The sequence below is a fragment of the Procambarus clarkii genome, chromosome 59 (genome assembly GCF_040958095.1).
Source record: "Procambarus clarkii isolate CNS0578487 chromosome 59, FALCON_Pclarkii_2.0, whole genome shotgun sequence".
NCBI lineage: Eukaryota > Metazoa > Arthropoda > Malacostraca > Decapoda > Cambaridae > Procambarus > Procambarus clarkii.
The window spans coordinates 34,670,007-34,696,361 of record NC_091208.1 but is presented as its reverse complement, the minus strand read 5'-3'; the positions used below and the strand labels follow the sequence as shown (position 1 = coordinate 34,696,361).

Below are 26,355 nucleotides of genomic sequence, written 5' to 3'. Positions count from 1 at the left end.
ATAGAGTATCATTCAAATAATTCATTGCCAAAACCGCCACAAGTGGCGTCCTGGCTCATTGTCGGCCTGAGGTGACACCAATTTTGTCGGTTCGTGACCAGACCGACCACCAGTGGCGTCCGGTCTGGTCACTGGCGTCCGGTGATGAGCTCCATCACCGAGGAAGAACGTGAGGTGAGCTCCATCACCGAGGAAGAACGTGAGGTGAGCTCCATCACCGTGGAAGTACCCCAGGTGAGCTCTATCACCGTGGAAGAACGTGAGGTGAGCTCCATCACTGAGGAAGAACGTTAGGTGAGCTCCATCACCGTGGAAGTACCTCAGGTGAGCTCCATCACCTATGAAGAACGTGAGGTGAGCTCCATCACCGTGGAAGTACCCGAGGCGAGTTCCATCACCGAGTTTCAAAGTTTTGTTTCATTTTTTTTTTTGTATCAAAATATAACTATGGAGAGGAGATATGGGAGGCCCAGCGATCAAGAAACTTTGCTGGGTGACTGGTTTGTGTCCGGGGATGGTCACAGCGGGTCAGGTTCGAGCCCCATGCCACCCATTTGCGTGAAATGAGAAATAATCCTGATTTCCAATTGTCGGAAATCCGACACATAAGTTAACATACAACAGTTACCCCTTGAAGGCTTTAGAGAATGGGTGATTCCGTGACGGAATCTTGTCTTGTCTTGTCTTGCGGGGTCTTGTTTGAGCATTGTTAATAATAGTAAAGTGTTTCAGGTCAGAGCTGGTGATGAGTGGAGCTGTGTTCGCGCCTCCGTCAACACGTGAAGCACCAGAATGCCACGAAGCCCTTCCAACAAGCAACAAAACCAAAATTATGTAAAATATGAACACCGTGTAAATCACCGTGTAAATCACCGTGTAAATCATCGAGTAAATCACTGAGTGTCTCAACGATCCCGAACTGGCGGTTTCATCACCGTATAAAGTACTCTTGTTGGTGTTCTTCGTTCATCAACATAACAGCTTTACAGATGAATAGAAACTCAAAGACTTGGATTAAACTAAAGCCGATCGTGTCATCACGTGTAGCAGTAGCCGCCGTGTTCAGTGAGATTGTATCATGTCATCATGATACAATCATTGTATTGTATCATGATCAGACGTCATGATGCATGATTCAGACATGATATATTGTATTCTATCATGTAGACATCATGATTGTATCATATAATCATGATACAGATTCATGGAAGACACTCTAACCAGCAGGATTGAATTGATAAATAATTTAATTACATGTAATTTGTGAACTTCCTCGGTTCATCACCGAGGAAGTACCCGAGGTGGGCTCCATCACCGAGGAAGTACCAGAGGTGGGCTCCATTACCGAGGAAGTACCCGAGGTTGGCTCCATCACCGAGGAAGAACCCGAGGTGGGCTCCATCACCGAGGAAGAACCCGAGGTGGGCTCCATCACCGAGGAAGACCCCCGAGGTGGGCTCCATCACCGAGGAAGAACCCGAGGTGGGCTCCATCAGCGAGGAAGTACCCGAGGTGGGCTCCATCACCGAGGAAGTACCCGAGGTGGGATCCTTCACCGAGGAAGTAGCCGAGGTGGGATCCATCACCGAGGAAGTAGCCGAGGTGGGCTCCATCACCGAGGAAGAACCCGAGGTGGGCTCCATCACCGAGGAAGAACCCGAGGTGGTCTCCATCACCGAGGAAGTAGCCGAGGTGGGCTCCATCACCGAGGAAGAACCCGAGGTGGGCTCCATCGCCGACGAAGAACCCGAGGTGGTCTCCATCACCGAGGAAGTACCCGAGGTGGGCTCCATCACCGAGGAAGTAGCCGAGGTGGGCTCCATCACCGAAGAAGAACCCGAGGTGGGCTCCATCGCCGAGGAAGAACCCGAGGTGGTCTCCATCACCGAGGAAAAACCCGAGGTGGGCTCCATCACCGAGGAAGAACCCGAGGTGGGCTCCATCACCGAGGAAGAACCCGAGGTGGGCTCCATCACCGAGGAAGTACCCGAGGTGAGCTCCATCACCGAGGAAGTACCCGAGGTGGGCTCCATCACCGAGGAAGTACCCGAGGTGGGCTCCATCACCGAGGAAGTACCCGAGGTGGGCTCCATCACCGAGGAAGAAGCCGAGGTGGGCTCCATCGCCGAGGAAGAACCCAAGGTGGGCTCCATCACCGAGGAAAAACCCGAGGTGGGCTCCATCACCGAGGAAGTACCCGAGGTGGGCTCCATCACCGAGGAAGTACCCGAGGTGGGCTCCATCACCGAGGAAGTACCCGAGGTGGGCTCCATCACCGAGGAAGAACCCGAGGTGGGCTCCATCGCCGAGGAAGAACCCGAGGTGGGCTCCATCACTGAGGAAGAGCCCGAGGTGGGCTCCATCACCGAGGAAGAACCCGAGGTGGGCTCCATCACCGAGGAAGAACCCGAGGTGGGCTCCATCACCGAGGAAGTACCCGAGGTGAGCTCCATCACCGAGGAAGAACCCGAGGTGAGCTCCATCACCGAGGAAGAACCCGAGGTGGGCTCCATCACCGAGGAAGTACCCGAGGTGGGCTCCGTCACCGAGGAAGTACCCGAGGTGGGCTCCGTCACTGAGGAAGTACCCGAGGTGAGTTCCATCACCGAGGAAGTACCCGAGGTGGGCTCCATCACCGAGGAAGTAGCCGAGGTGGGCTTCATCACCGAGGAAGTAGCCGAGGTGGGCTCCATCACCGAGGAAGAACCCAAGGTGGGCTCCATCACCGAGGAAGTACCCGAGGTGGGCTCCATCACCGAGGAAGTAGCCGAGGTGGGCTCCATCACCGAGGAAGTAGCCGAGGTGGGCTCCATCACCGAGGAAGAACCCGAGGTGGGCTCCATCACCGAGGAAGTACCCGAGGTGGGCTCCATCACCGAGGAAGTACCCGAGGTGGGCTCCATCACCGAGGAAGTACCCGAGGTGGGCTCCATCACCGAGGAAGTACCCGAGGTGGGCTCCATCACCGAGGAAGTACCCGAGGTGGGCTCCATCACCGAGGAAGAAGCCGAGGTGGGCTCCATCACCGAGGAAGAACCTGAGGTGGGCTCCATCACCGAGGAAGTACCCGAGGTGGGCTCCGTCACCGAGGAAGTACCCGAGGTGGGTTCCATCACCGAGGAAGTACCCGAGGTGGGCTCCATCACCGAGGAAGTACCCGAGGTGGGCTCCATCACCGAGGAAGTACCCGAGGTGGGCTCCATCACCGAGGAAGTAGCCGAGGTGGGCTCCATCACCGAGGAAGAACCTGAGGTGGGCTCCATCACCGAGGAAGTACCCGAGGTGGGCTCCGTCACCGAGGAAGTACCCGAGGTGGGCTCCATCACCGAGGAAGAACCCGAGGTGGGCTCCATCACCGAGGAAGTACCCGAGGTGGGCTCCTTCACCGAGGAAGTACCCGAAGTGGGCTCCATCACCGAGGAAGTACCCGAGGTGGGCTCCATCACCGAGGAAGAACCCGAGGTTGGCTCCTTCACCGAGGAAGTACCCGAGGTGGGCTCCATCACCGAGGAAGTACCCGAGGTGAGCTCCATCACCGAGGAAGTACCCGAGGTGAGCTCCATCACCGAGGAAGTACCCGAGGTGGGCTCCATCACCGAGGAAGAACCCGAGGTGGGCTCCATCACCGAGGAAGAACCCGAGGTGGGCTCCATCACCGAGGAAAAACCCAAAGTAGGCTCCATCACCGAGGAAGTAGCCGAGGTGGGCTCCATCACCGAGGAAGAACCCGAGGTGGGATCCATCACCGAGGAAGAACCCGAGGTGGGCTCCATCACCGACGAAGTACCCGAGGTGAGCTCCATCACCGAGGAAGTACCCGAGGTGGGCTCCATCACCGAGGAAGAACCCGAGGTGAGCTCCATCACCGAGGAAGTACCCGAGGTGGGCTCCATCACCGAGGAAGTACCCGAGGTGGGCTCCATCACCGAGGAAGAACCCGAGGTGGGCTCCATCACCGAAGAAGTACCCGAGGTGAGATCCATCACCGAGGAACTACCCGAGGTGGGCTCCATCACCGAGGAAGTACCCGAGGTGGGCTCCATCACCGAGGAAGAACCCGAGGAGGGCTCCATCACCGAGGAAGAACCTGAGGTGGGCTCCATCACCGAGGAAGTACCCGAGGTGGGCTCCATCACCGAGGAAGTACCCGAGGTGGGCTCCATCACCGAGGAAGTACCCGAGGTGGGCTCCATCACCGAGGAAGAACCCGAGGTGAGCTCCATCACCGAGGAAGAACCCGAGGTGGGCTCCATCACCGAGGAAGTACCCGAGGTGGGCTCCATCCCCGAGGAAGAACCCGAGGTGAGCTCCATCACCGAGGAAGAACCCGAGGTGGGCTCCATCACCGAGGAAGTAACCCAGGTGAGCTCCATCACCGAGGAAGAACGTGAGGTGAGCTCCATCACCGTGGAAGTACCCCAGGTGAACTCCATCACCGAGGAAGAACGTGAAGTGAGCTCCATCACCGAGGAAGAACCCGAGGTGGGCTCCATCACCGAGGAAGTACCCCAGGTGAGCTCCATCACCGAGGAAGAACGTGAGGTGATCTCCATCCCCGTGGTAATACCCCAGGTGAGCTCCATCACCGTGGAAGTACGCCAGGTGAGCTCCATCACCGAGGAAGAACGTGAGGTGACCTCCATCACCGTGGAAGTACCCCAGGTGAGCTCCATCACCGAGGAAGAACGTGAGGTGAGCTCCATCACCGTGGAAGTACCCCAGGTGAGCTCCATCACCGAGGAAGAACGTGAGGTGAGCTCCATCACCGTGGAAGTACCCCAGGTGAGCTCCATCACCGAGGAAGAACGTGAGGTGAGCTCCATCACCGTGGAAGTACCCCAGGTGAGCTCCATCACCGAGGACGAACGTGAGGTGAGCTCCATCACCGTGGAAGTACCCCAGGTGAGCTCCATCACCGAGGAAGAACGTGAGGTGACCTGCATCACCGAGGAAGTACCTGAGGTGAGCTTCATCACCGAGGAAGTACCCGGGGTGACCTGCATCACCGAGGAAGTACCTGAGGTGAGCTTCATCACCGAGGAAGTACCCGGGGTGACCTGCATCACCGAGGAAGTACCTGAGGTGAGCTTCATCACCGAGGAAGTACCCGAGGGGACCTGCATCACCGAGGAAGTACCTGAGGTGAGCTTTATCACCGAGGAAGTACCCGAGGTGAGCTCCATCGCCGAGGAAGAACCCGAGGTGGGCTCCATCACCGAGGAAGAACCCGAGGTGGGCTCCATCACCGAGGAAGTACCCGAGGTGGGCTCCATCACCGAGGAAGTACCCGAGGTGGGCTCCATCACCGAGGAAGTACCCGAGGTGGACTCCATCACCGAGGAAGTACCCGAGGTGAGCTCCATCACCGAGGAAGTACCCGAGGTGAGCTCCATCACCGAGAAAGTACCCGAGGTGGGCTCCATCACCGAGGAAGTACCCGAGGTGGGCTCCATCACCGAGGAAGTACCCGAGGTGGGCTCCTTCACCGAGGAAGTACCCGAGGTGGACTCCATCACCGAGGAAGTACCCGAGGTGAGCTCCATCACCGAAGAAGTACCCGAGGTGAGGTCCATCACCGAGGAAGAACCCGAGGTGGGCTCCATCACCGAGGAAGTACCCGATGTGGGCTCCTTCACCGAGGAAGTACCCGAGGTGAGCTCCATCACCGAGGAAGTACCCGAGGTGAGCTCCATCACCGAGGAAGTACCCGAGGTGAGCTCCATCACCGAGGAAGAACCCGAGGTGGGCTCCATCACCGAGGAAGTCCCCGAGGTGGGCTCCATCACCGAGGAAGTACCCGGGGTGAGCTCCATCACCGAGGAAGTACCTGAGGTGAGCTCCATCACCGAGGAAGTACCCGAGGTGAGGTCCATCACCGAGGAAGAACCCGAGGTGGGCTCCTTCACCGAGGAAGTACCCGAGGTGGGCTCCATCACCGAGGAAGTACCCGAGGTGGGCTCCATCCCCGAGGAAGTACCCGAGGTGGGCTCCATTACCGAGGAAGTAGCCGAGGTGGGCTCCATCACCGAAGAAGTACCCGAAGTGGGCTCCATCACCGTGGAAGAACCCGAGGTGGGCTCCATCACCGAGGAAGTACCCGAGGTGAGGTCCATCACCGAGGAAGAACCCGAGGTGGGCTCCTTCACCGAGGAAGTACCCGAGGTGGGCTCCATCACCGAGGAAGTACCCGAGGTGGGCTCCATCCCCGAGGAAGTACCCGAGGTGGGCTCCATTACCGAGGAAGTAGCCGAGGTGGGCTCCATCACCGAAGAAGTACCCGAAGTGGGCTCCATCACCGTGGAAGAACCCGAGGTGGGCTCCATCACCGAGGAAGTACCCGAGGTGGGCTCCATTACCGAGGAAGTAGCCGAGGTGAGCTCCATCACCGAGGAAGAACCCGAGGTGGGCTCCATCACTGAGGAAGTACCCGAGGTGAGCTCCATCGCCGAGGAAGAACCCGAGGTGGGCTCCATCACCGAGGAAGAACCCGAGGTGGGCTCCATCACCGAGGAAGTACCCGAGGTGGGCTCCATCACCGAGGAAGTACCCGAGGTGGGCTCCATCCCCGAGGAAGTACCCGAGGTGGGCTCCATTTCCGAGGAAGTAGCCGAGGTGGGCTCCATCACCGAAGAAGTACCCGAAGTGGGCTCCATCACCGTGGAAGAACCCGAGGTGGGCTCCATCACCGAGGAAGTACCCGAGATGGGCTCCATTACCGAGGAAGTAGCCGAGGTGAGCTCCATCACCGAGGAAGAACCCGAGGTGGGCTCCATCACCGAGGAAGTACCCGAGGTGAGCTCCATCGCCGAGGAAGAAACCGAGGTGGGCTCCATCACCGAGGAAGAACCCGAGGTGGGCTCCATCACCGAGGAAGTACCCGAGGTGGGCTCCATCACCGAGGAAGTACCCGAGGTGGGCTCCATCACCGAGGAAGTACCCGAGGTGGACTCCATCACCGAGGAAGTACCCGAGGTGAGCTCCATCACCGAGGAAGTACCCGAGGTGAGCTCCATCACCGAGGAAGTACCCGAGGTGGGCTCCATGACCGGGGCAGTCACCGAGGTGGGCTCCATCACGGAGGAAGTACCCGAGGTGGGCTCCATCACCGAGGAAGTACCCGAGGTGGACTCCATAATAATAATAATTATGTTATAATCTATATATAATCAGGATAATCTACTCCTTCCCCCCATTTGGATGGGACGGGGAAAAGGAATGGTTCCCAGCCACTTGGACGGTCGGGGATTGAACGCCGGCCTGCATGACGCCAGGCCGGTCAGCCCAGGTGGTTGGGCACGGCTTCAGCAACGTGATGACTTATGGAATATACACATGGTAGAGAGGACACAGGTATACTAAAATTTACATGAAGCATCATACATATACATATACATGAGTTTACCTCGCCCCATCATAGACATTAGAGATGAAGGGCCCTTAATCGTAGTGGGAGAGACGCTGTTTAAGGCTTTTGGAAACTTGCCCCGCTCCATGCAGGTCGGAGTTCAATCCCCGACCGTCCAAGTGGTTGGGCTGGTCCAGGTCATCACTGACTCACCACATGATTCACTCATTACCAACATGATTCACTTTACTCATTCACCATCCCCTTTCCCCTTGAAGCGCAAATGACTCCATTACCTCTTGGTAAGGAATCAATACAGTTTTGATAATACTTGGGATAATTCATTAAATATGGTGATGAGTTTTAAAGAGTTTTGTTACGAGTTCTTCTTCAATTGCGTGCTGATTGGCTTGTTCGTGTGGGTGTCGTCGGCAGGAGTGATCTACGTCCTGGGCTGCCTCAGGCACCACCTCTTGCAATTGCTGCAGGAGCAGCAGGGCTGCTGGAGCTATCTGCCTGTTGTGGGCAGGTTCTTCACGTCGCAGGATGCCATCAGGGGCTTGACCCAAGACCCGGACACAATGATGACGCAAGTGCCACTCGCTGGCTCGCTGGTTACTCTCTGCTGCCGCATCTGGCAGGTGTCGGTCCTCTTGTGGCGTGTAGAGCCGCGTCGCCTGCTGGAGGGAGGCGCCCTCTACGGTGCTGGGCAGCTGGCAGCCCTCCTGTGTGTTATCTGTGGAGCTGTTATCGTCTTTATGAAGACTCGTATGGCGGACCTCCGGGTGAGGGCCCGGTCTCCCGGTCCTCCCCACCAGCACCACCACCAGCAGCAGGTGGAAGAGGACCACTCTCCCCACCAGCACCACCACCAGCAGGTGAAAGAGGACCACTCTCCCCTCCAGCACCAGCAGCAGCAGCACCAGCACCAGCAGCACCAGCAGCAGGGGGATGAGGACCACTCTCCCCACCACTACCAGCAGCAGCACCACCAGCAGCAGGGGGAAGAGGACCACTCTCCCCACCAGCACCACCACCAGCAGCAGGGGGATGAGGACCACTCTCCCCACCACCAGATACAGCAGCAGGGGGAAGAGGACCACTCTCCCCACCACCAGCAGCAGCAGCACCAGCAGCAGCAGCAGCACCAGCAGCAGCAGCAGCAGCACCAGCAGCAGGGGGATGAGGACCACTCTCCCCACCACCACCAGCACCACCAGCAGCAGCAGGGGGAAGAGGGCCACTCTCTCCGGCTCCAGCATAGAGTGGTTGCGAATCTCCCTTCCTCCAAAAACGGTTGTTCCCAGCAGCAGCAGGTAATCTGCCTCTCCGAACCCTGCGGACGACCGGAGCCCTGCGGACGACTGGAGCCCTGCGGACGATCGGAGCCCTGCGGACGACCGGAGCCCTGCGGACGACCGGAGCCCTGCGGACGATCGGAGCCCTGCGGACGACCGGAGCCCTGCAGACGACCGGAGCCCTGCGGACGACTGGAGCCCTGCGGACGATCGGAGCCCTGCGGACGATCAGAATGCTTCAAGCGGATACTGAAGAAGAGAGTGAGAGAAGACGACTGGAGGCAGTTAGTTCTGCCGCAGGAAGATCAGCGTACCGCAGACCGGAGGCAGAGGACACCGCAGGAAGATCAGCGTACCACAGACCGGAGGCAGAGGACACCGCAGGAAGATCAGCGTACCGCAGACCAGAGGCAGATGACGCCGCAGGAAGATCAGCGTACCACAGACCGGAGGCAGAGGACACCGCAGGAAGATCAGCGTACCGCAGACCGGAGGCAGAGGACGCCGCAGGAAGATCAGCGTACCGCAGACCGGAAGCAGATGACGCCGCAGGAAGATCAGCGTACCGCAGACTGGATGCAGTTAAAGCTGCCGCAGAGACAGTGTGAAGCATACTGGAAGGTGGTGAGTTTACAGAAGCTTCAGCAGGGTCTCACAGACATTCCATCGCCAGTACGAGACGCAGAATTCGTCTTGGTTTACTTCAAAGTTGGCGGATGTGCGTGCGCCGCCTGTCTCAAGCACCACTTTCAGTTCTACTTGCAGGCGCATCACTCGCTCACTCCTCTCCACTACGAGCGCTCGGCCACAGAAGGGCATTCCAAGGCACACTCGGGCAGCAAAGAGGGACCTCAGATGAGCTCAATAACCAAAGGAGAACCTGAGGTAGGGGCTCACTCATCCCGCCTCCAGCATAGGATTGTTGCGGATCTCTTTCCGTCCACAACGGGCGAATCCCAGCAACAGCAGGAGCAGACCACTTACATCTCTGAACCCAGCGGACGACCTGAACCCAGCGGACGACCTGAACCCAGCTCCATCACCGAGGAAGTACCCAAGGTGGGCTCCATCACCGAGGAAGTACCCGAGGTGGGCTCCATCACCGAGGAAGTACCCGAGGTGGGCTCCATCACCGAGGAAGTACCCGAGGTGGGCTCCATCACCGAGGAAGTACCCGAGGTGGGCTCCATCACCGAGGAAGAACCCGAGGTGGGCTCCATAACCGAGGAAGAACCCGAGGTGGGCTCCATCACCGAGGAAGAACCCGAGGTGAGCTCCATCACCGAGGAAGAACCCGAGGTGGGCTCCATCACCGAGGAAGAACCCGAGGTGGGCTCCATCACCGAGGAAGAACCCGAGGTGGGCTCCATCACCGAGGAAGTACCCGAGGTGAGCTCCATCGCCGAGGAAGAACCCGAGGTGGGCTCCATCGCCGAGGAAGTACCCGAGGTGAGCTCCATCACCGAGGAAGTAGCCGAGGTGGGCTCCATCACCGAGGAAGAACCCGAGGTGGGCTCCATCACCGAGGAAGAACCCGAGGTGACCTCCATCACCGAGGAAGAACCCGAGGTGGGCTCCATCACCGAGGAAGAACCCGAGGTGGGCTCCATCACCGAGGAAGAACCCGAGGTGGGCTCCATCACCGAGGAAGTACCCGAGGTGGGCTCCATCGCCGAGGAAGAACCCGAGGTGGGCTCCATCGCCGAGGAAGTACCCGAGGTGAGCTCCATCACCGAGGAAGTAGCCGAGGTGGGCTCCATCACCGAGGAAGAACCCGAGGTGGGATCCATCATCGAGGAAGAACTCGAGGTGGGCTCCATCACCGACGAAGAACCCGAGGTGGGCTCCATCACCGAGGAAGTACCCGAGGTGGGCTCCATTACCGAGGAAGTACCTGAGGTGGGCTTCATCACCGAGGAAGTACCCGAGGTGAGCTACATCACCGAGGAAGTAGCCGAGGTGGGCTCCATCACCGAGGAAGAACCCGAGGTGGGCTCCATCACCGAGGAAGAACCCGAGGTGGGCTCCATCACCGAGGAAGTACCCGAGGTGGGCTCCATCACCGAGGAAATAGCCGAGGTGGGCTCCATCAACGAGGAAGTAGCCGAGGTGGGCTCCATCACCGAGGAAGGACCCGAGGTGGGCTCCATCACCGAGGAAGAACCCGAGGTGGGCTCGATCACCGAGGAAGAACCCGAGATGGGCTCGATCACCGAGGAAGTACCCGAGGTGGGCTCCATCGCCGAGGAAGTACCCGAGGTGGGCTCCATCGCCGAGGAAGTACCCGAGGTGGGCTCCATCACCGAGGAAGAACCCGAGGTGGGCTCCATCGCCGAGGAAGAACCCGAGGTGGGCTCCATCACCGAGGAAGTACCCGAGGTGAGCTCCATCACCGAGGAAGTACCCGAGGTGGGCTCCATCACCGAGGAAGAACCCGAGGTGGGCTCCATCGCCGAGGAAGAACCCGAGGTGGGCTCCATCGCCGAGGAAGAACCCGAGGTGGGCTCCATCGCCGAGGAAGAACCCGAGGTGGGCTCCATCACCGAGGAAGACCCCGAGGTGGGCTCCATCACCGAGGAAGACCCCGAGGTGGGCTCCATCACCGAGGAAGAACCCGAGGTGGGCTCCATCACCGAGGAAGTACCCGAGGTGGGCTCCATCACCGAGGAAGTACCCGAGGTGGGATCCATCACCGAGGAAGAACCCGAGGTGGGCTCCATCACCGAGGAAGAACCCGAGGTGGTCTCCATCACCGAGGAAGTAGCCGAGGTGGTCTCCATCACCGAGGTGGGCTCCATCGCCGACGAAGAACCCGAGGTGGGCTCCATCACCGAGGAAGTACCCGAGGTGGGCTCCATCACCGAGGAAGTAGCCGAGATTAGCTCCATAACCGAGGAAGAACCCGAGGTGGGCTCCGTCACCGAGGAAGAACCCGAGGTGGGCTCCATCGCCGAGGAAGAACCCGAGGTGGGCTCCATCGCCGAGGAAGAACCCGAGGTGGGCTCCATCACCGAGGAAGAACCCGAGGTGGGCTCCATCACTGAGGAAGAACCCGAGGTGGGCTCCATCACCGAGGAAGAACCCGAGGTGAGCTCCATCACCGAGGAAGTACCCGAGGTGAGCTCCATCACCGAGGAAGTACCCGAGGTGAGCTCCATCACCGAGGAAGTACCCGAGGTGGCCTCAATCACCGAGGAAGTAGCCGAGGTGGGCTCCATCACCGAGGAAGTAGCCGAGGTGGGCTCCATCACCGAGGAAGAACCCGAGGTGGGCTCCATCACCGAGGAAGAACCCGAGGTGGGCTCCATCACCGAGGAAGTAGCCGAGGTGGGCTCCATCACCGAGGAAGTAGCCGAGGTGGGCTCCATCACCGAGGAAGTACCCGAGGTGGGCTCCATCACCGAGGAAGTACCCGAGGTGGGCTCCATCACCGAGGAAGAACCCGAGGTGGGCTCCATCACCGAAGAAGTACCCGAGGTGAGCTCCATCACCGAGGAAGTACCCGAGGTGGGCTCCATCACCGAGGAAGTTCCCGAGGTGGGCTCCATCACCGAGGAAGAACCCGAGGTAGGCTCCATCACCGAGGAAGTAGCCGAGGTGGGCTCCATCACCGAGGAAGAACCCGAGGTGGGATCCATCACCGAGGAAGAACCCGAGGTGGACTCCATCACCGAGGAAGAACCCGAGGTGGACTCCATCACCGAGGAAGTACCCGAGGTGGGCTCCATCACCGAGGAAATACCCGAGGTGAGCTCCATCACCGAGGAAGTACCCGAGGTGAGCTCCATCACCGAAGAAGTACCCGAGGTGAGCTCCATCACCGAGGAAGTACCCGAGGTGGGCTCCATCACCGAGGAAGTACCCGAGGTGGGCTCCATCACCGAGGAAGAACCCGAGGTGGGCTCCATCACCGAGGAAGTACCCGAGATGAGCTCCATCACCGAGGAAGTACCCGAGGTGGGCTCCATCACCGAGGAAGAACCCGAGGTGGGCTCCATCACCGAAGAAGAACCCGCGGTGGGCTCCATCACCGAGGAAGAACCCGAGGTGGGCTCCATCACCGAGGAAGTACCCGAGATGAGCTCCATCACCGAGGTGAGCTCCATCACCGAGGAAGAACCCGAGGTGGGCTCCATTACCGAGGAAGTACCCATGGTGGGCTCCATCACCGAGGAAGAACCCGAGGTGGGCTCCATCACCGAAGAAGTACCCGAGGTGGGCTCCATCACCGAGGAAGTACCCGAGGTGGGCTCCATCACCGAGGAAGTACCCGAGGTGGGCTCCATCACCGAGGAAGTACCCGAGATGAGCTCCATCACCGAGGACGTACCCGAGGTGGGCTCCATCACCGAGGAAGTACCCGAGGTGGGCTCCATCACCGAGGAAGTACCCGAGGTGGGCTCCATCACCGAGGAAGAACCCGAGGTGGGCTCCATCACCGAGGAAGAACCCGAGGTGAGCTCCATCACCGAGGAAGAACCCGAGGTGAGCTCCATCACCGAGGAAGAACCCGAGGTGGGCTCCATCACCGAGGAAGTACCCGAGGTGGGCTCCATCACCGAGGAAGAACCCGAGGTGGGCTCCATCACCGAAGAAGTACCCGAGGTGGGCTCCATCACCGAGGAAGTACCCGAGGTGGGCTCCATCACCGAGGAAGTACCCGAGGTGGGCTCCATCACCGAGGAAGTACCCGAGGTGGGCTCCATCACCGAGGAAGTACCCGAGGTGGGCTCCATCACCGAGGAAGAACCCGAGGTGAGCTCCATCACCGAGGAAGAACCCGAGGTGGGCTCCATCACCGAGGAAGTACGCCAGGTGAGCTCCATCACCGTGGAAGTACCCCAGGTGAGCTCCATCACCGAGGAAGAACGTGAGGTGAGCTCCATCACCGAGGAAGAACCCGAGGTGGGCTCCATCACCGAGGAAGAACGTGAGGTGAGCTCCATCACCGAGGAAGAACGTGAGGTGATCTCCATCACCGTGGTAATACCCCAGGTGAGCTCCATCACCGTGGAAGTACGCCAGGCGAGCTCCATCACCGAGGAAGAACGTGAGGTGACCTCCATCACCGTGGAAGTACCCCAGGTGAGCTCCATCGCCGAGGAAGAACGTGAGGTGAGCTCCATCACCGTGGAAGTACCCCAGGTGAGCTCCATCACCGAGGAAGAACGTGAGGTGAGCTCCATCACCGTGGAAGTACCCCAGGTGAGCTCCATCGCCGAGGAAGAACGTGAGGTGAGCTCCATCACCGTGGAAGTACCCCAGGTGAGCTCCATCACCGAGGAAGAACGTGAGGTGAGCTCCATCACCGTGGTAATACCCCAGGTGAGCTCCATCACCGTGGAAGTACGCCAGGCGAGCTCCATCACCGAGGAAGAACGTGAGGTGACCTCCATCACCGTGGAAGTACCCCAGGTGAGCTCCATCGCCGAGGAAGAACGTGAGGTGAGCTCCATCACCGTGGAAGTACCCCAGGTGAGCTCCATCACCGAGGAAGAACGTGAGGTGAGCTCCATCACCGTGGAAGTACCCCAGGTGAGCTCCATCACCGAGGAAGAACGTGAGGTGAGCTCCATCACCGTGGAAGTACCCCAGGTGAGCTCCATCACCGAGGAAGAACGTGAGGTGAGCTCCATCACCGTGGAAGTACCCCAGGTGAGCTCCATCACCGAGGAAGTACCCCAGGTGAGCTCCATCACCGAGGAAGTACCTGAGGTGAGCTTCATCACCGAGGAAGTACCCGGGGTGACCTGCATCACCGAGGAAGTACCTGAGGTGAGTTTCATCACCGAGGAAGTACACGGGGTGACCTGCATCACCGAGGAAGTACCTGAGGTGAGCTTCATCACCGAGGAAGTACCCGAGGTGACCTGCATCACCGAGGAAGTACCTGAGGTGAGCTTTATCACCAAGGAAGTACCCGAGGTGACCTGCATCACCGAGGAAGTACCTGAGGTGAGCTTCATCACCGAGGAAGTACCCGAGGTGAGCTCCATCACCGAGGAAGTACCTGAGGTGACCTGCATCACCGAGGAAGTACCTGAGGAGAGCTTCATCACCGAGGAAGTACCCGAGGTGAGCTTCATCACCGAGGAAGTACCTCAGGTGAAGTACTCCAGGTGAGCTCCATCACCGAGGAAGTACCTGAGGTGAGCTCCATCACCGAGGAAGTACCCGAGGTGAGCTCCATCACCGAGGAAGTACCCGAGGTGAGCTCCATCACCGAGGAAGTACCTGAGGTGAGCTCCATCACCGAGGAAGTACCCGAGGTGAGCTCCATCACCGAGGAAGTACCTGAGGTGAGCTTCATCACCGAGGAAGTACCTCAGGTGAAGTACTCCAGTTGAGCTCCATCACCGAGGAAGTACCTGAGGTGAGCTCCATCACCGAGGAGACGACTACGACATGGTAGTCCACCTCCCGGCGAGTCCTTCTCCCGGCGAGTCCTTCTCCCGGCGAGTCCTCCTCCCGGCGAGTCCCTCTCCCAGCGAGTCCCCCTCCTGGCGAGTCCCCCTCCCAGCGAGTCCCCCTCTCAGCGAGTCCCCCTCCCGGCGAGTCCCTCTCCCAGCGAGTCCCCCTCCCAGCGAGTCCCCCTCCCAGCGAGTCCCCCTCCCAGCGAGTCCCCCACCCGGCGGGCTTCCCTCCCGGCGGGCTTCCCGACCGGCGGGCTTCCCGACCGGCGGGCGTCCCGACCGGCGGGCGTCCCGGCCGGCGGGCTTCCCGACCGGCGGGCGTCCCGACCGGCGGGCGTCCCGACCGGCGGGCGTCCCGACCGGCGGGCGTCCCGACCGGCGGGCGTCCCGACCGGCGAGGGGGACTCGCTGGGAGGGGAACTCGCCAAGAGGGGGACTCGCCGGGAGGGGGACTCGCCGGGAGGGGGACTCGCCGGGAGGGGGACTCGCCGGGAGGGGAACTCGCCGGGAGGGGGACTCGCCGGGAGGGGAACTCGCCGGGAGGGGAACTCGCAGGGAGGGGGTCTCGCCGGTCGGGACATATTTGATTTGAAGTATAGAGTATCATTCAAATAATTCATTGCCAAAACCGCCACCAGTGGCGTCCTGGCCCATTGTCGGCCTGAGGTGACACCAATTTTGTCGGTTCGTGACCAGACCGACCACCAGTGGCGTCCGGTCTGGTCACTGGCGTCCGGTGATGAGCTCCATCACCGAGGAAGAACGTGAGGTGAGCTCCATCACCGTGGAAGTACCCCAGGTGAGCTCTATCACCGAGGAAGAACGTGAGGTGAGCTCCATCACTGAGGAAGAACGTTAGGTGAGCTCCATCACCGTGGAAGTACCTCAGGTGAGCTCCATCACCTAGGAAGAACGTGAGGTGAGCTCCATCACTGTGGAAGCACCCGAGGCGAGTTCCATCACCGAGTTTCAAAGTTTTGTTTCATTTTTTTTGTATCAAAATATAACTATGGAGAGGATATGGGAGGCCCAGCGATCAAGAAACTTTGCTGGGTGACTGGTTTGTGTCCGGGGATGGTCACAGCGGGTCAGGTTCGAGCCCCATGCCACCCATGGGCGTGAAATGAGAAATAATCCTGATTTCCAATTGTCGGAAATCCGACACACAAGTTAACATGCAACAGTTACCCCTTGAAGGCTTTAGAGAATGGGTGATTCCGTGACGGAATCTTGTCTTGTCTTGTCTTGCGGGGTCTTGTTTGAGCATTGTTAATAATAGTAAAGTGTTTCAGGTCAGAGCTGGTGATGAGTGGAGCTGTGTTCGCGCCTCTGTCAACACGTGAAGCACCTGAATGCCACGAAGACCTTCCAACAAGCAAAAAAATCAAAATAATTTAAAATATGAACACCGTGTAAATCACCGTGTAAATCACCGTGTAAATCATCGAGTAAATCACTGAGTGTCTCAACGATCCCGAACTGGCGGTTTCATCACCGTATGAAGTACGCTTGTTCTTCTTCGTTCATCAACATAACAGCTTTACAAATGAATAGAAACTCAAAGAGTTGGGTTAAACTAAAGCCGATCGTGTCATCACGTGTAGCAGTAGCCGCCGTGTTCAGTGAGATTGTATCATGTCATCATGATACAATCATTGTATTGTATCATGATCAGACGTCATGATGCATGATACAGACATGATACATTGTATTCTATCATGTAGACGTCATGATTGTATCATATAATCATGATACTGATTCATGGAAGACACTCTAACCAGCAGGATTGAATTGATAAATAATTTAATTACATGTAATTTGTGAACTTCCTCGGTTCATCACCGAGGAAGTACCCGAGGTGGGCTCCATCACCGAGGAAGAACCCGAGGTGGGCTCCATCACCGAGGAAGTACCCGAGGTGGGCTCCATTACCGAGGAAGTAGCCGTGGTGGGCTCCATCACCGAGGAAGAACCCGAGGTGGGCTCCATTACCGAGGAAGTAGCCGAGGTGATCTCCATCACTGAAGAAGTACCCGAGGTGGGCTCCAACACCGAGGAAGAACCCGAGGTGGGCTCCATCACCGAGGAAGTACCCGAGGTGGGCTCCATTACCGAGGAAGTAGCCGAGGTGGGCTCCATCACCGAGGAAGAACCCGAGGTGGGCTCCATCACCGAGGAAGTACCCGAGGTAAGCTCCATCGCCGAGGAAGAACCCGAGGTGGGCTCCATCACCGAGGAAGAACCCGAGGTGGGCTCCATCACCGAGGAAGTACCCGAGGTGGGCTCCATCACCGAGGAAGTACCCGAGGTGGGCTCCATCACCGAGGAAGTACCCGAGGTGGACTCCATCACCGAGGAAGTACCCGAGGTGAGCTCCATCACCGAGGAAGTACCCGAGGTGAGCTCCATCACCGAGAAAGTACCCGAGGTGGGCTCCATCACCGAGGAAGTACCCGAGGTGGGCTCCATCACCGAGGAAGTACCCGAGGTGGGCTCCTTCACCGAGGAAGTACCCGAGGTGGACTCCATCACCGAGGAAGTACCCGAGGTGAGCTCCATCACCGAAGAAGTACCCGAGGTGAGGTCCATCACCGAGGAAGAACCCGAGGTGGGCTCCATCACCGAGAAAGTACCCGAGGTGGGCTCCTTCACCGAGGAAGTACCCGAGGTGAGCTCCATCACCGAGGAAGTACCCGAGGTGAGCTCCATCACCGAGGAAGTACCCGAGGTGAGCTCCATCACCGAGGAAGAACCCGAGGTGGGCTCCATCACCGAGGAAGTACCCGAGGTGGGCTCCATCACCGAGGAAGTACCCGAGGTGAGCTCCATCACCGAGGAAGTACCCGAGGTGAGCTCCATCACCGAGGAAGAACCCGAGGTGGGCTCCATCACCGAGGAAGAACCCGAGGTGGGCTCCATCACCGAGGAAGAACCCGAGGTGGGCTCCATCACCGAGGAAGAACCCGAGGTGGGCTCCATCACCGAGGAAGAACCCGAGGTGGGCTCCATCACCGAGGAAGTACCCGAGGTGGGCTCCATCACCGAGGAAGTACCCGAGGTGGGCTCCATCACCGAGGAAGAACCCGAGGTGGGCTCCATCGCCGAGGAAGAACCCGAGGTGGGCTCCATCACCGAGGAAGAACCCGAGGTGGGCTCCATCACCGAGGAAGAACCCGAGGTGGGCTCCATCACCGAGGAAGAACCCAAGGTGGGCTCCATCGCCGAGGAAGAACCCGAGGTGGGCTCCATCACCGAGGAAGAACCCGAGGTGGGCTCTATCACCGAGGAAGTACCCGGGGTGGGCTCCATCACCGAGGAAGTACCCGAGGTGGGCTCTATCACCGAGGAAGAACCCGAGGTGGGCTCCATGACCGAAGAAGTACCCGAGGTGAGCTCCATCACCGAGGAAGTACCCGAGGTGGGCTCCATCACCGAGGAAGTAGCCGAGGTGGGCTCCATCACCGAGGAAGAACCCGAGGTGGGCTCCATCGCCGAAGAAGAACCCGAGGTGGGCTCCATCACCGAGGAAGAACCCGAGGTGGGCTCCATCACCGAGGAAGAACCCGAGGTGGGCTCCATCACCGAGGAAGTACCCGAGGTGAGCTCCATCACCGAGGAAGAACCCGAGGTGAGCTCCATCACCGAGGAAGAGCCCGAGGTGGCGTCCATCACCGAGGAAGTACCCGAGCTGGGCTCCATCACCGAGGAAGTAGCCGAGGTGGGCTCCATCACCGAGGAAATAGCCGAGGTGGGCTCCATCACCGAGGGATAACCCGAGGTGGGCTCCATCGCCGAGGAAGAACCCGAGGTGGGCTCCATCACCGAGGAAGAACCCGAGGTGGGCTCCATCACCGAGGAAGTACCCGAGGTGAGCTCCATCACCGAGGAAGAACCCGAGGTGGGCTCCATCACCGAGGAAGAACCCGAGGTGGGCTCCATCACCGAGGAAGAACCCGAGGTGGGCTTCATCACCGAGGAAGAACCCGAGGTGGGCTCCATTACCGAGGAAGTACCCGAGGTGGGCTCCATCACCGAGGAAGTACCCGAGGTGGGCTCCATCACCGAGGAAGTACCCGAGGTGGGCTCCATCACGGAGGAAGTACCCGAGGTGGGCTCCATCACCAAGGAAGAACCCGAGGTGGGTTCCATCACCGAGGAAGAACCCGAGGTGGGCTCCATCACCGAGGAAGTACCCGAGGTGGGCTCCATCACCGAGGAAGAACCCGAGGTGGGCTCCATCACCGAGGAAGAACCCGAGGTGGGCTCCATCGCCGAGGAAGAACCCGAGGTGGGCTCCATCGCCGAGGAAGTACCCGAGGTGGGCTCCATCACCGAGGAAGTAGCCGAGGTGGGCTCCATCACCGAGGAAGAACCCGAGGTGGGTTCCATCACCGAGGAAGTACCCGAGGTGGGCTCCATCACCGAGGAAGAACCCGAGGTGGGCTCCATCACCGAGGAAGAACCCGAGGTGGGCTCCATCACCGAGGAAGAACCCGAGGTGAGCTCCATCACCGAGGAAGAACCCGAGGTGGGCTCCATCACCGAGGAAGAACCCGAGGTGGGCTCCATCACCGAGGAAGTACCCGAGGTGGGCTCCATCACCGAGGAAGAACCCGAGGTGGGCTCCATCACCGAGGAAGAACCCGAGGTGGGCTCCATCACCGAGGAAGAACCCGAGGTGGGCTCCATCACCGAGGAAGAACCCGAGGTGAGCTCCATCACCGAGGAAGAACCCGAGGTGGGCTCCATCACCGAGGAAGAACCCGAGGTGGGCTCCATCACCGAGGAAGTACCCGAGGTGGGCTCCATCACCGAGGAAGTACCCGAGGTGGGCTCCATCACCGAGGAAGTACCCGACGTGGGCTCCATCACCGAGGAAGAACCCGAGGTGGGCTCCATCACCGAGGAAGATCCCGAGGTGGGCTCCATCACCGAGGAAGTACCCGAGGTGGGCTCCATCACCGAGGAAGAACCCGAGGTGGGCTCCATCACTGAGGAAGTACCCGAGGTGGGCTCCATCACCGAGGAAGTACCCGAGGTGAGCTCCATCACCGAGGAAGTACCCGAGGTGGGCTCCATCACCGAGGAAGTACCCGAGATGGGCTCCATCACCGAGGAAGAACCCGAGGTGGGCTCCATCACCGAGGAAGTACCCGAGGTGAGCTCCATCACCGAGGAAGAACCCGAGGTGGGCTCCATCACCGAGGAAGTACCCGAGGTGGGCTCCATCACCGAGGAAGAACCCGAGGTGGGCTCCATCACCGAGGAAGATCCCGAGGTGGGCTCCATCACCGAGGAAGTACCCGAGGTGGGCTCCACCACCGAGGAAGTACCCGAGGTGGGCTATTACCGAGGAAGTACCCGAGGTGGGCTCCATCACCGAGGAAGTACCCGAGGTGGGCTCCATCACCGAGGAAGAACCCGAGGTGGGCTCCATCACCGAGGAAGTACCCGAGGTGGGCTCCAACACCGAGGAAGTACCCGAGGTGGGCTCCATCACCGAGGAGGAACCCGAGGTGAGCTCCATCACCGAAGAAGTTCCCGAGGTGGGCTCCATCACCGAGGAAGAACCCGAGGTGGGCTCCATCACCGAGGAAGTACCCGAGGTGAGCTCCATCACCGAGGAAGTACCCGAGGTGGGCTCCATCACCGAGGAAGTACCCGAGGTGAGCTCCATCACCGAGAAAGTACCCGAGGTGGGCTCCATCACCGAGGAAGAACCCGAGGTGGGCTCCATCACCGAGGAAGTACCCGAGGTGAGCTCTATCACCGAGGAAGTACCCGAGGTGAGCTCCATCACCGAGGAAGAACCCGAGGTGGGCTCCATTACCGAGGAAGTACCCGAGGTGGGCTCCATCACCGAGGAAGTACCCGAGGTGGGCTCCATCACCGAGGAAGTACCCGAGGTGGGCTCCATCACCGAGGAAGTACCCCAGGTGAGCTCCATCACCGAGGAAGAACGTGAGGTGAGCTCCATCACCGTGGAAGTACCCCAGGTGAGCTCCATCACCGAGGAAGTACCTCCGGTGAGCTCCATCACCGAGGAAGAACGTGAGGTGATCTCCATCACCGTGGTAGTACCCCATGTGAGCTCCATCACCGTGGAAGTACGCCAGGTGAGCTCCATCACCGAGGAAGAACGTGAGGTGAGCTCCATCACCGTGGAAGTACGCCAGGTGAGCTCCATCACCGAGGAAGAACGTGAGGTGAGCTCCATCACCGTGGAAGTACCCCAGGTGAGCTCCATCACCGAGGAAGAACGTGAGGTGAGCTCCATCACCGTGGAAGTACCCCAGGTGAGCTCCATCACCGAGGAAGAACGTGAGGTGAGCTCCATCACAGTGGAAGTACCCCAGGTGAGCTCCATCACCGAGAAAGAACGTGAGGTGAGCTCCATCACTGTGGAAGTACCCCAGGTGACCTGCATCACCGAGGAAGTACCTGAGGTGAGCTTCATCACCGAGGAAGTACCCGGGGTGACCTGCATCACCGAGGAAGTACCTGAGGTGAGCTTCATCACCGAGGAAGTACCCGGGGTAACCTGCATCACTGAGAAAGTACCTGAGGTGAGCTCCATCACCGAGGAAGTACCCGAGGTGAGCTGCATCACCGAGGAAGTACCTCAGGTGAGCTCCCTCACCGAGAAAGTACCCCAGGTGAGCTCCATCACCGAGAAAGTACCCCAGGTGAGCTCCATCATCGAGAAAGTACCCCAGGTGAGCTCCATCACCGAGGAAGTACCCCAGGTGAGCTCCATCACCGAGGAAGTACAGGAGGTGAGCTCCATTACCGTGGAAGTACCCCAGTTGAGCTCCATCACCGAGGAAGTACCTGAGGTGAGCTCCATCACCGAGGAGACGACTACGACCTGGTAGTCCCCCTCCCAGCAAGTTCCCCTCCCAGCGAGTCCCCCTCCCAGCGAGTCCCCCTCCCAGCGAGTCCCCCTCCCAGCGAGTCCCCCTCCCAGCGAGTTCCCCTCCCAGCGAGTCCCCCTCCCAGCGAGTTCCCCTCCCAGCGAGTCCCCCTCGCCGGTCGGGAAGCGAGACCTGCAAGAAGCGAGACCGAGAGAGACGGTAATAGTAGCAAAGCTACGGAGGAAATTATTCTGAATGTCAGGATTTTTTTATGGATAAAGAACACAGTTGGAAAGTGAAGTAATATTTTTACCTACACCCTCCTCCCCCCCCTGTCCCATCCCTAATCCTTATCTTTCCCACTGATATATAGTTTAACGGCTTGGCGCTTTCCTCCTGATAGTTACCTGCCCTTTATTATATAGGGAATATTAGCACATTATACATGTTAATTTCACTATGTGTGTAACCGTGTCCAGCTTGGTAAACTCACTACTCACTCATGAGTACGTGTCCAGCCTGGTAAACTCACTAAACACACTCATGAGTGTGTCCAGCTTAGTAAACTCACTATATACTCATGAGTGAGTCCAGCTTGGTAAACTCACTATATACTCATGAGTGTGTCCAGCTTGGTAAACTCACTAGACACTTATGAGTGTGTCCAGCCTGGTAAACTCTCTACACACTTATGAGTGTGTCCAGCCTGGTAAATTCACTATATACTCATGAGTACGTGTCCAGTTTGGTAAACTCACTACATACTCATGAGTCTGTGTCCAGCTTGGTAAACTCACTACATACTCACGAGTCTGTGTCCAGCCTGGTAAACTCACTACATACTCATGAGTACTTGTCCAGCTTGGTAAACTCACTATATACTCATGAGTGTGTCCAGCTTGGTAAACTCACTATATACTCATGAGTACGTGTCCAGCTTGGTAAACTCACTATATACTCATGAGTGTGTCCAGCCTGGTAAGCTCACTACAAACTGATGAGTGTGTCCAACCTGGTAAACTCACTACACACTCATGAGTGTGTCCAGCCTGGTAAACTCACTATATACTCATGAGTACGTGTCCAGCTTGGTAAACTCACTATATACTCATGAGTACGTGTCCAGCTTGGTAAACTCACTACCCACTCATGAGTGTGTCCAGCCTGGTAAACTCACTACACACTCAGGAGTGTGTCCAGCCTGGTAAACTCACTACACACCCATGAGTATGTCCAGCCTGGTAAACTCACTACACTCTCATAAGCGTGTCCAGCTTAGTAAACTCACTACTCATGAGTGTGTCCAGCTTGGTAAACTCACTACACTCTCATAAGCGTGTCCAGCTTAGTAAACTCACTACTCATGAGTGTGTCCAGCTTGGTAAACTCACTACACACTCATGAGTGTGTCCAGCCTGGTAAACTCACTACACACTCAGGAGTGTGTCCAGCCTGGTAAACTCACTACACACCCATGAGTGTGTCCAGCCTGGTAAACTCACTACACATCCATGAGTGTGTCCAGCCTGGTAAACTCACTACTCACATCTCTGGTAAACTCTAACGCAACATTTCCCACAAGGTCGGTCACCATATTTACAAACTTTTAAACCACTTAAGATCCTTTACAAAGCAAATCTCTCCCAGTTTTCTCGGTAAATATTGAAAATTTCCGCCTCGACTCTTAAATGGTCCATTGGTTCTCAGCTCGGATACGTGCCTGACGGAAACGCTTGGGCTCAGAAACTGAAACTTCAGAAACTGTTACTGACGCCAGGCATATGGGGGGGGGGGTTGAAGAGAAGTGTCAGGTGAAAAAGGCAAAACCATTACAGGTATACTGATCCACCACCGGCAGGTAGACTGTTGACCTAGACATGATGGACTGAAGTAATCTCTGTATATACCTTCCTTGGAGTTCCACACACCATATCCAGGACCCAATTAAACCTGCCGGCTGGTCAGCAGGCTGGTGCCACAGCTTCAATAACTCTTCAGAGACTGACAGGCTCTAGGCCAGACACAAAGCCAACCACAACAGCCAAGTGGAAACCAAAACTGGAATGGTATTCGAATGTAATAACGTTATCTCTTGTACAATTTTCTGCGTCACATTGACAGGAATTTTGTCCACAAAATATTCCGAACGGAACACTAAACCTGCAAACTTTATTAGTGCCTTTACAGACTTTATTGCTCAGCACGCTGTCAGCTGCTCAGTAATATTGCTCAACACGCTGTCAGCTGCACAGTAATATTAATCACCACGCTGTCAGCTGCACAATAATATTGCTCAGCACGCTGTCAGCTGCACAGTAATATTGCTCAGCACGCTGTCAGCTGCACAATAATATTGCACAACACACTGTCAGCTGCACAGTAATATTGTTCAGCACGCTGTCAGCTGCACAGTAATATTGCTCAACACGCTGTCAGCTGCACAGTAATATTAATCACCACGCTGTCAGCTGCACAATAATATTGCTCAGCACGCTGTCAGCTGCACAGTAATATTGCTCAGCACGCTGTCAGCTGCACAATAATATTGCACAACACACTGTCAGCTGCACAGTAATATTGTTCAGCACGCTGTCAGCTGCACAGTAATATTGCTCAACACTGTCAGCTGCACAGTAATATTGCTCAGCACGCTGTCAGCTGCACAGTAATATTGCTCAACACACTGTCAGCTGCACAGTAATATTGCTCAACACACTGTCAGCTGCACAGTAATATTGCACAACACACTGTCAGCTGCACAGTAATATTGCTCAGCACACTGTCAGCTGCACAATAATATTGCTCAACACTGTCAGCTGCACAGTAATATTACTCAACACAGTGTCAGCTGCACAGTAATATTGCACAACACTGTCAGCTGCACAGTAATATTGCACAACACACTGTCAGCTGCACAGTAATATTGCTCAACACTGTCAGCTGCACAGTAATATTGCACAACACACTGTCAGCTGCACAGTAATATTGCTCAACACTGTCAGCTGCACAGTAATATTGCACAACACACTGTCAGCTGCACAGTAATATTGCTCAGCACACTGTCAGCTGCACAATAATATTGCTCAACACTGTCAGCTGCACAGTAATATTCTTCAACACACTGTCAGCTGCACAGTAATATTCCTCAACACACTGTCAGCTGCACAATAATATTGCTCAACACTGTCAGCTGCACAGTAATATTCCTCAGCAAACTGTCAGCTGCACAATAATATTGCTCAACACTGTCAGCTGCACAGTAATATTCTTCAACACACTGTCAGCTGCACAATAATATTGCTCAACACTGTCAGCTGCACAGTAATATTCCTCAGCAAACTGTCAGCTGCACAATAATATTGCTCAACACTGTCAGCTGCACAGTAATATTCTTCAACACACTGTCAGCTGCACAGTAATATTGCTCAACACTGTCAGCTGCACAATAATATTGCTCAACACTGTCAGCTGCACAATAATATTGCTCAACACGCTGTCAGCTGCACAATAATATTGCTCAGCACACTGTCAGCTGCACAATAATATTGCTCAGCACACTGCCAGCTGCACAATAATATTGCTCAACACACTGTCAGCTGCACAGTAATATTGCTCAACACTGAGCCATCAAGGTGACTCTTTATTACTTACTGAGCACAGCGTCAACTGCGTCACTCTTCATTAATAAATTATCAAGTTATGACTTTATTAGTAGTGACTTTATTGTGCACGTGTGTTGTTGTTGTTGTTGTTGTTGTTGTTGTTGTTGTTGTTGTTGTTGTTGTTGTTGTTGTTGTTGTAGTTGTTGTAGTTGTTGTTGTTGTTGTTGTTGTTGTTGTTGTTGTTGTTGTTGTTGTTGTTGTTGTTGTTGTTGTTGTTGTTGTAGTTGTTGTTGTTGTTGTTGTTGTTGTTGTTGTTGTTGTTGTAGTTGTTGTAGTTGTTGTTGTTGTTGTTGTTGTTGTTGTAGTTGTTGTTGTTGTTGTTGTTGTTGTTGTTGTTGTTGTTGTTGTTGTTGTTGTTGTTGTTGTTGTTCAGAGCGTGGACTCCTACACCTGCGGCCTTATTGTCAAACACACACATCTGTTTTTTATTAATAATATCGTTGGTATCTGTTATTACAACTATTTACTCAATACAGGGACACTTGTACTCGCCTAGTTGTGTTTGTGGGGGTTGAGCTCTGGCTCTCTCGGCCCGCCTCTCAACTGTCAATCTACCTTTTTACTTGTACTCTTGAATCTTTTCAATTTCTTCAATCGGGTATGAACAGTGTATTTGCAGCTGTATTTTTCCGTAATCTCCCGTGTGGGCTGTACAAGGAACTCTCATTAAGTTGCTGTATTGTTGAGAAATCAGTAGGAGCCTTCAGCAAGGGTTCGATCCCCCTGCTGGGGTTGGACTGCTTCTACTCCCCGGCTCCGGGGAGTACAAGAACTCCAGAAACT

At 56.9% G+C, this 26,355-nt stretch overlaps 1 protein-coding gene across 1 annotated transcript; it reads left to right on the top strand.

The window, feature by feature from the left end:
• The first annotated feature begins 144 nt into the window (after nt 1-144).
• On the top strand, nt 145-21,931 carry LOC138353813 (fap1 adhesin-like). The gene is made up of 18 exons (XM_069307227.1): nt 145-264; nt 1,290-1,391; nt 2,281-2,412; nt 3,601-3,732; nt 4,573-4,627; nt 5,552-5,682; nt 5,971-6,102; nt 6,211-6,342; nt 6,571-6,783; nt 7,729-9,732; nt 10,381-10,512; nt 10,771-10,923; nt 11,371-11,580; nt 12,589-12,711; nt 17,023-17,154; nt 18,643-18,774; nt 21,053-21,202; nt 21,521-21,931. Exons 1-18 carry the CDS (start codon nt 145-147, stop codon nt 21,929-21,931), a joined length of 4,596 nt encoding a protein of 1,531 aa, XP_069163328.1.
• The last annotated feature ends 4,424 nt before the right edge of the window (nt 21,932-26,355 follow it).

Excerpts from the sequence above, each read along its gene's own strand:
- LOC138353813 (XM_069307227.1), top strand. The coding sequence starts at position 145 with ATGAGCTCCATCACCGAGGAAGAACGTGAGGTGAGCTCCATCACCGAG. Across the intron at positions 10,513-10,770 it reads TCACCGAGGAAGTACCCGAG|GAAGGACCCGAGGTGGGCTC; the intron begins GTGGGCTCCATT and ends TCCATCACCGAG. Across the intron at positions 17,155-18,642 it reads TCACCGAGGAAGTACCCGAG|GAAGTACCCGAGGTGAGCTC; the intron begins GTGGGCTCCATT and ends TCCATCACCGAG.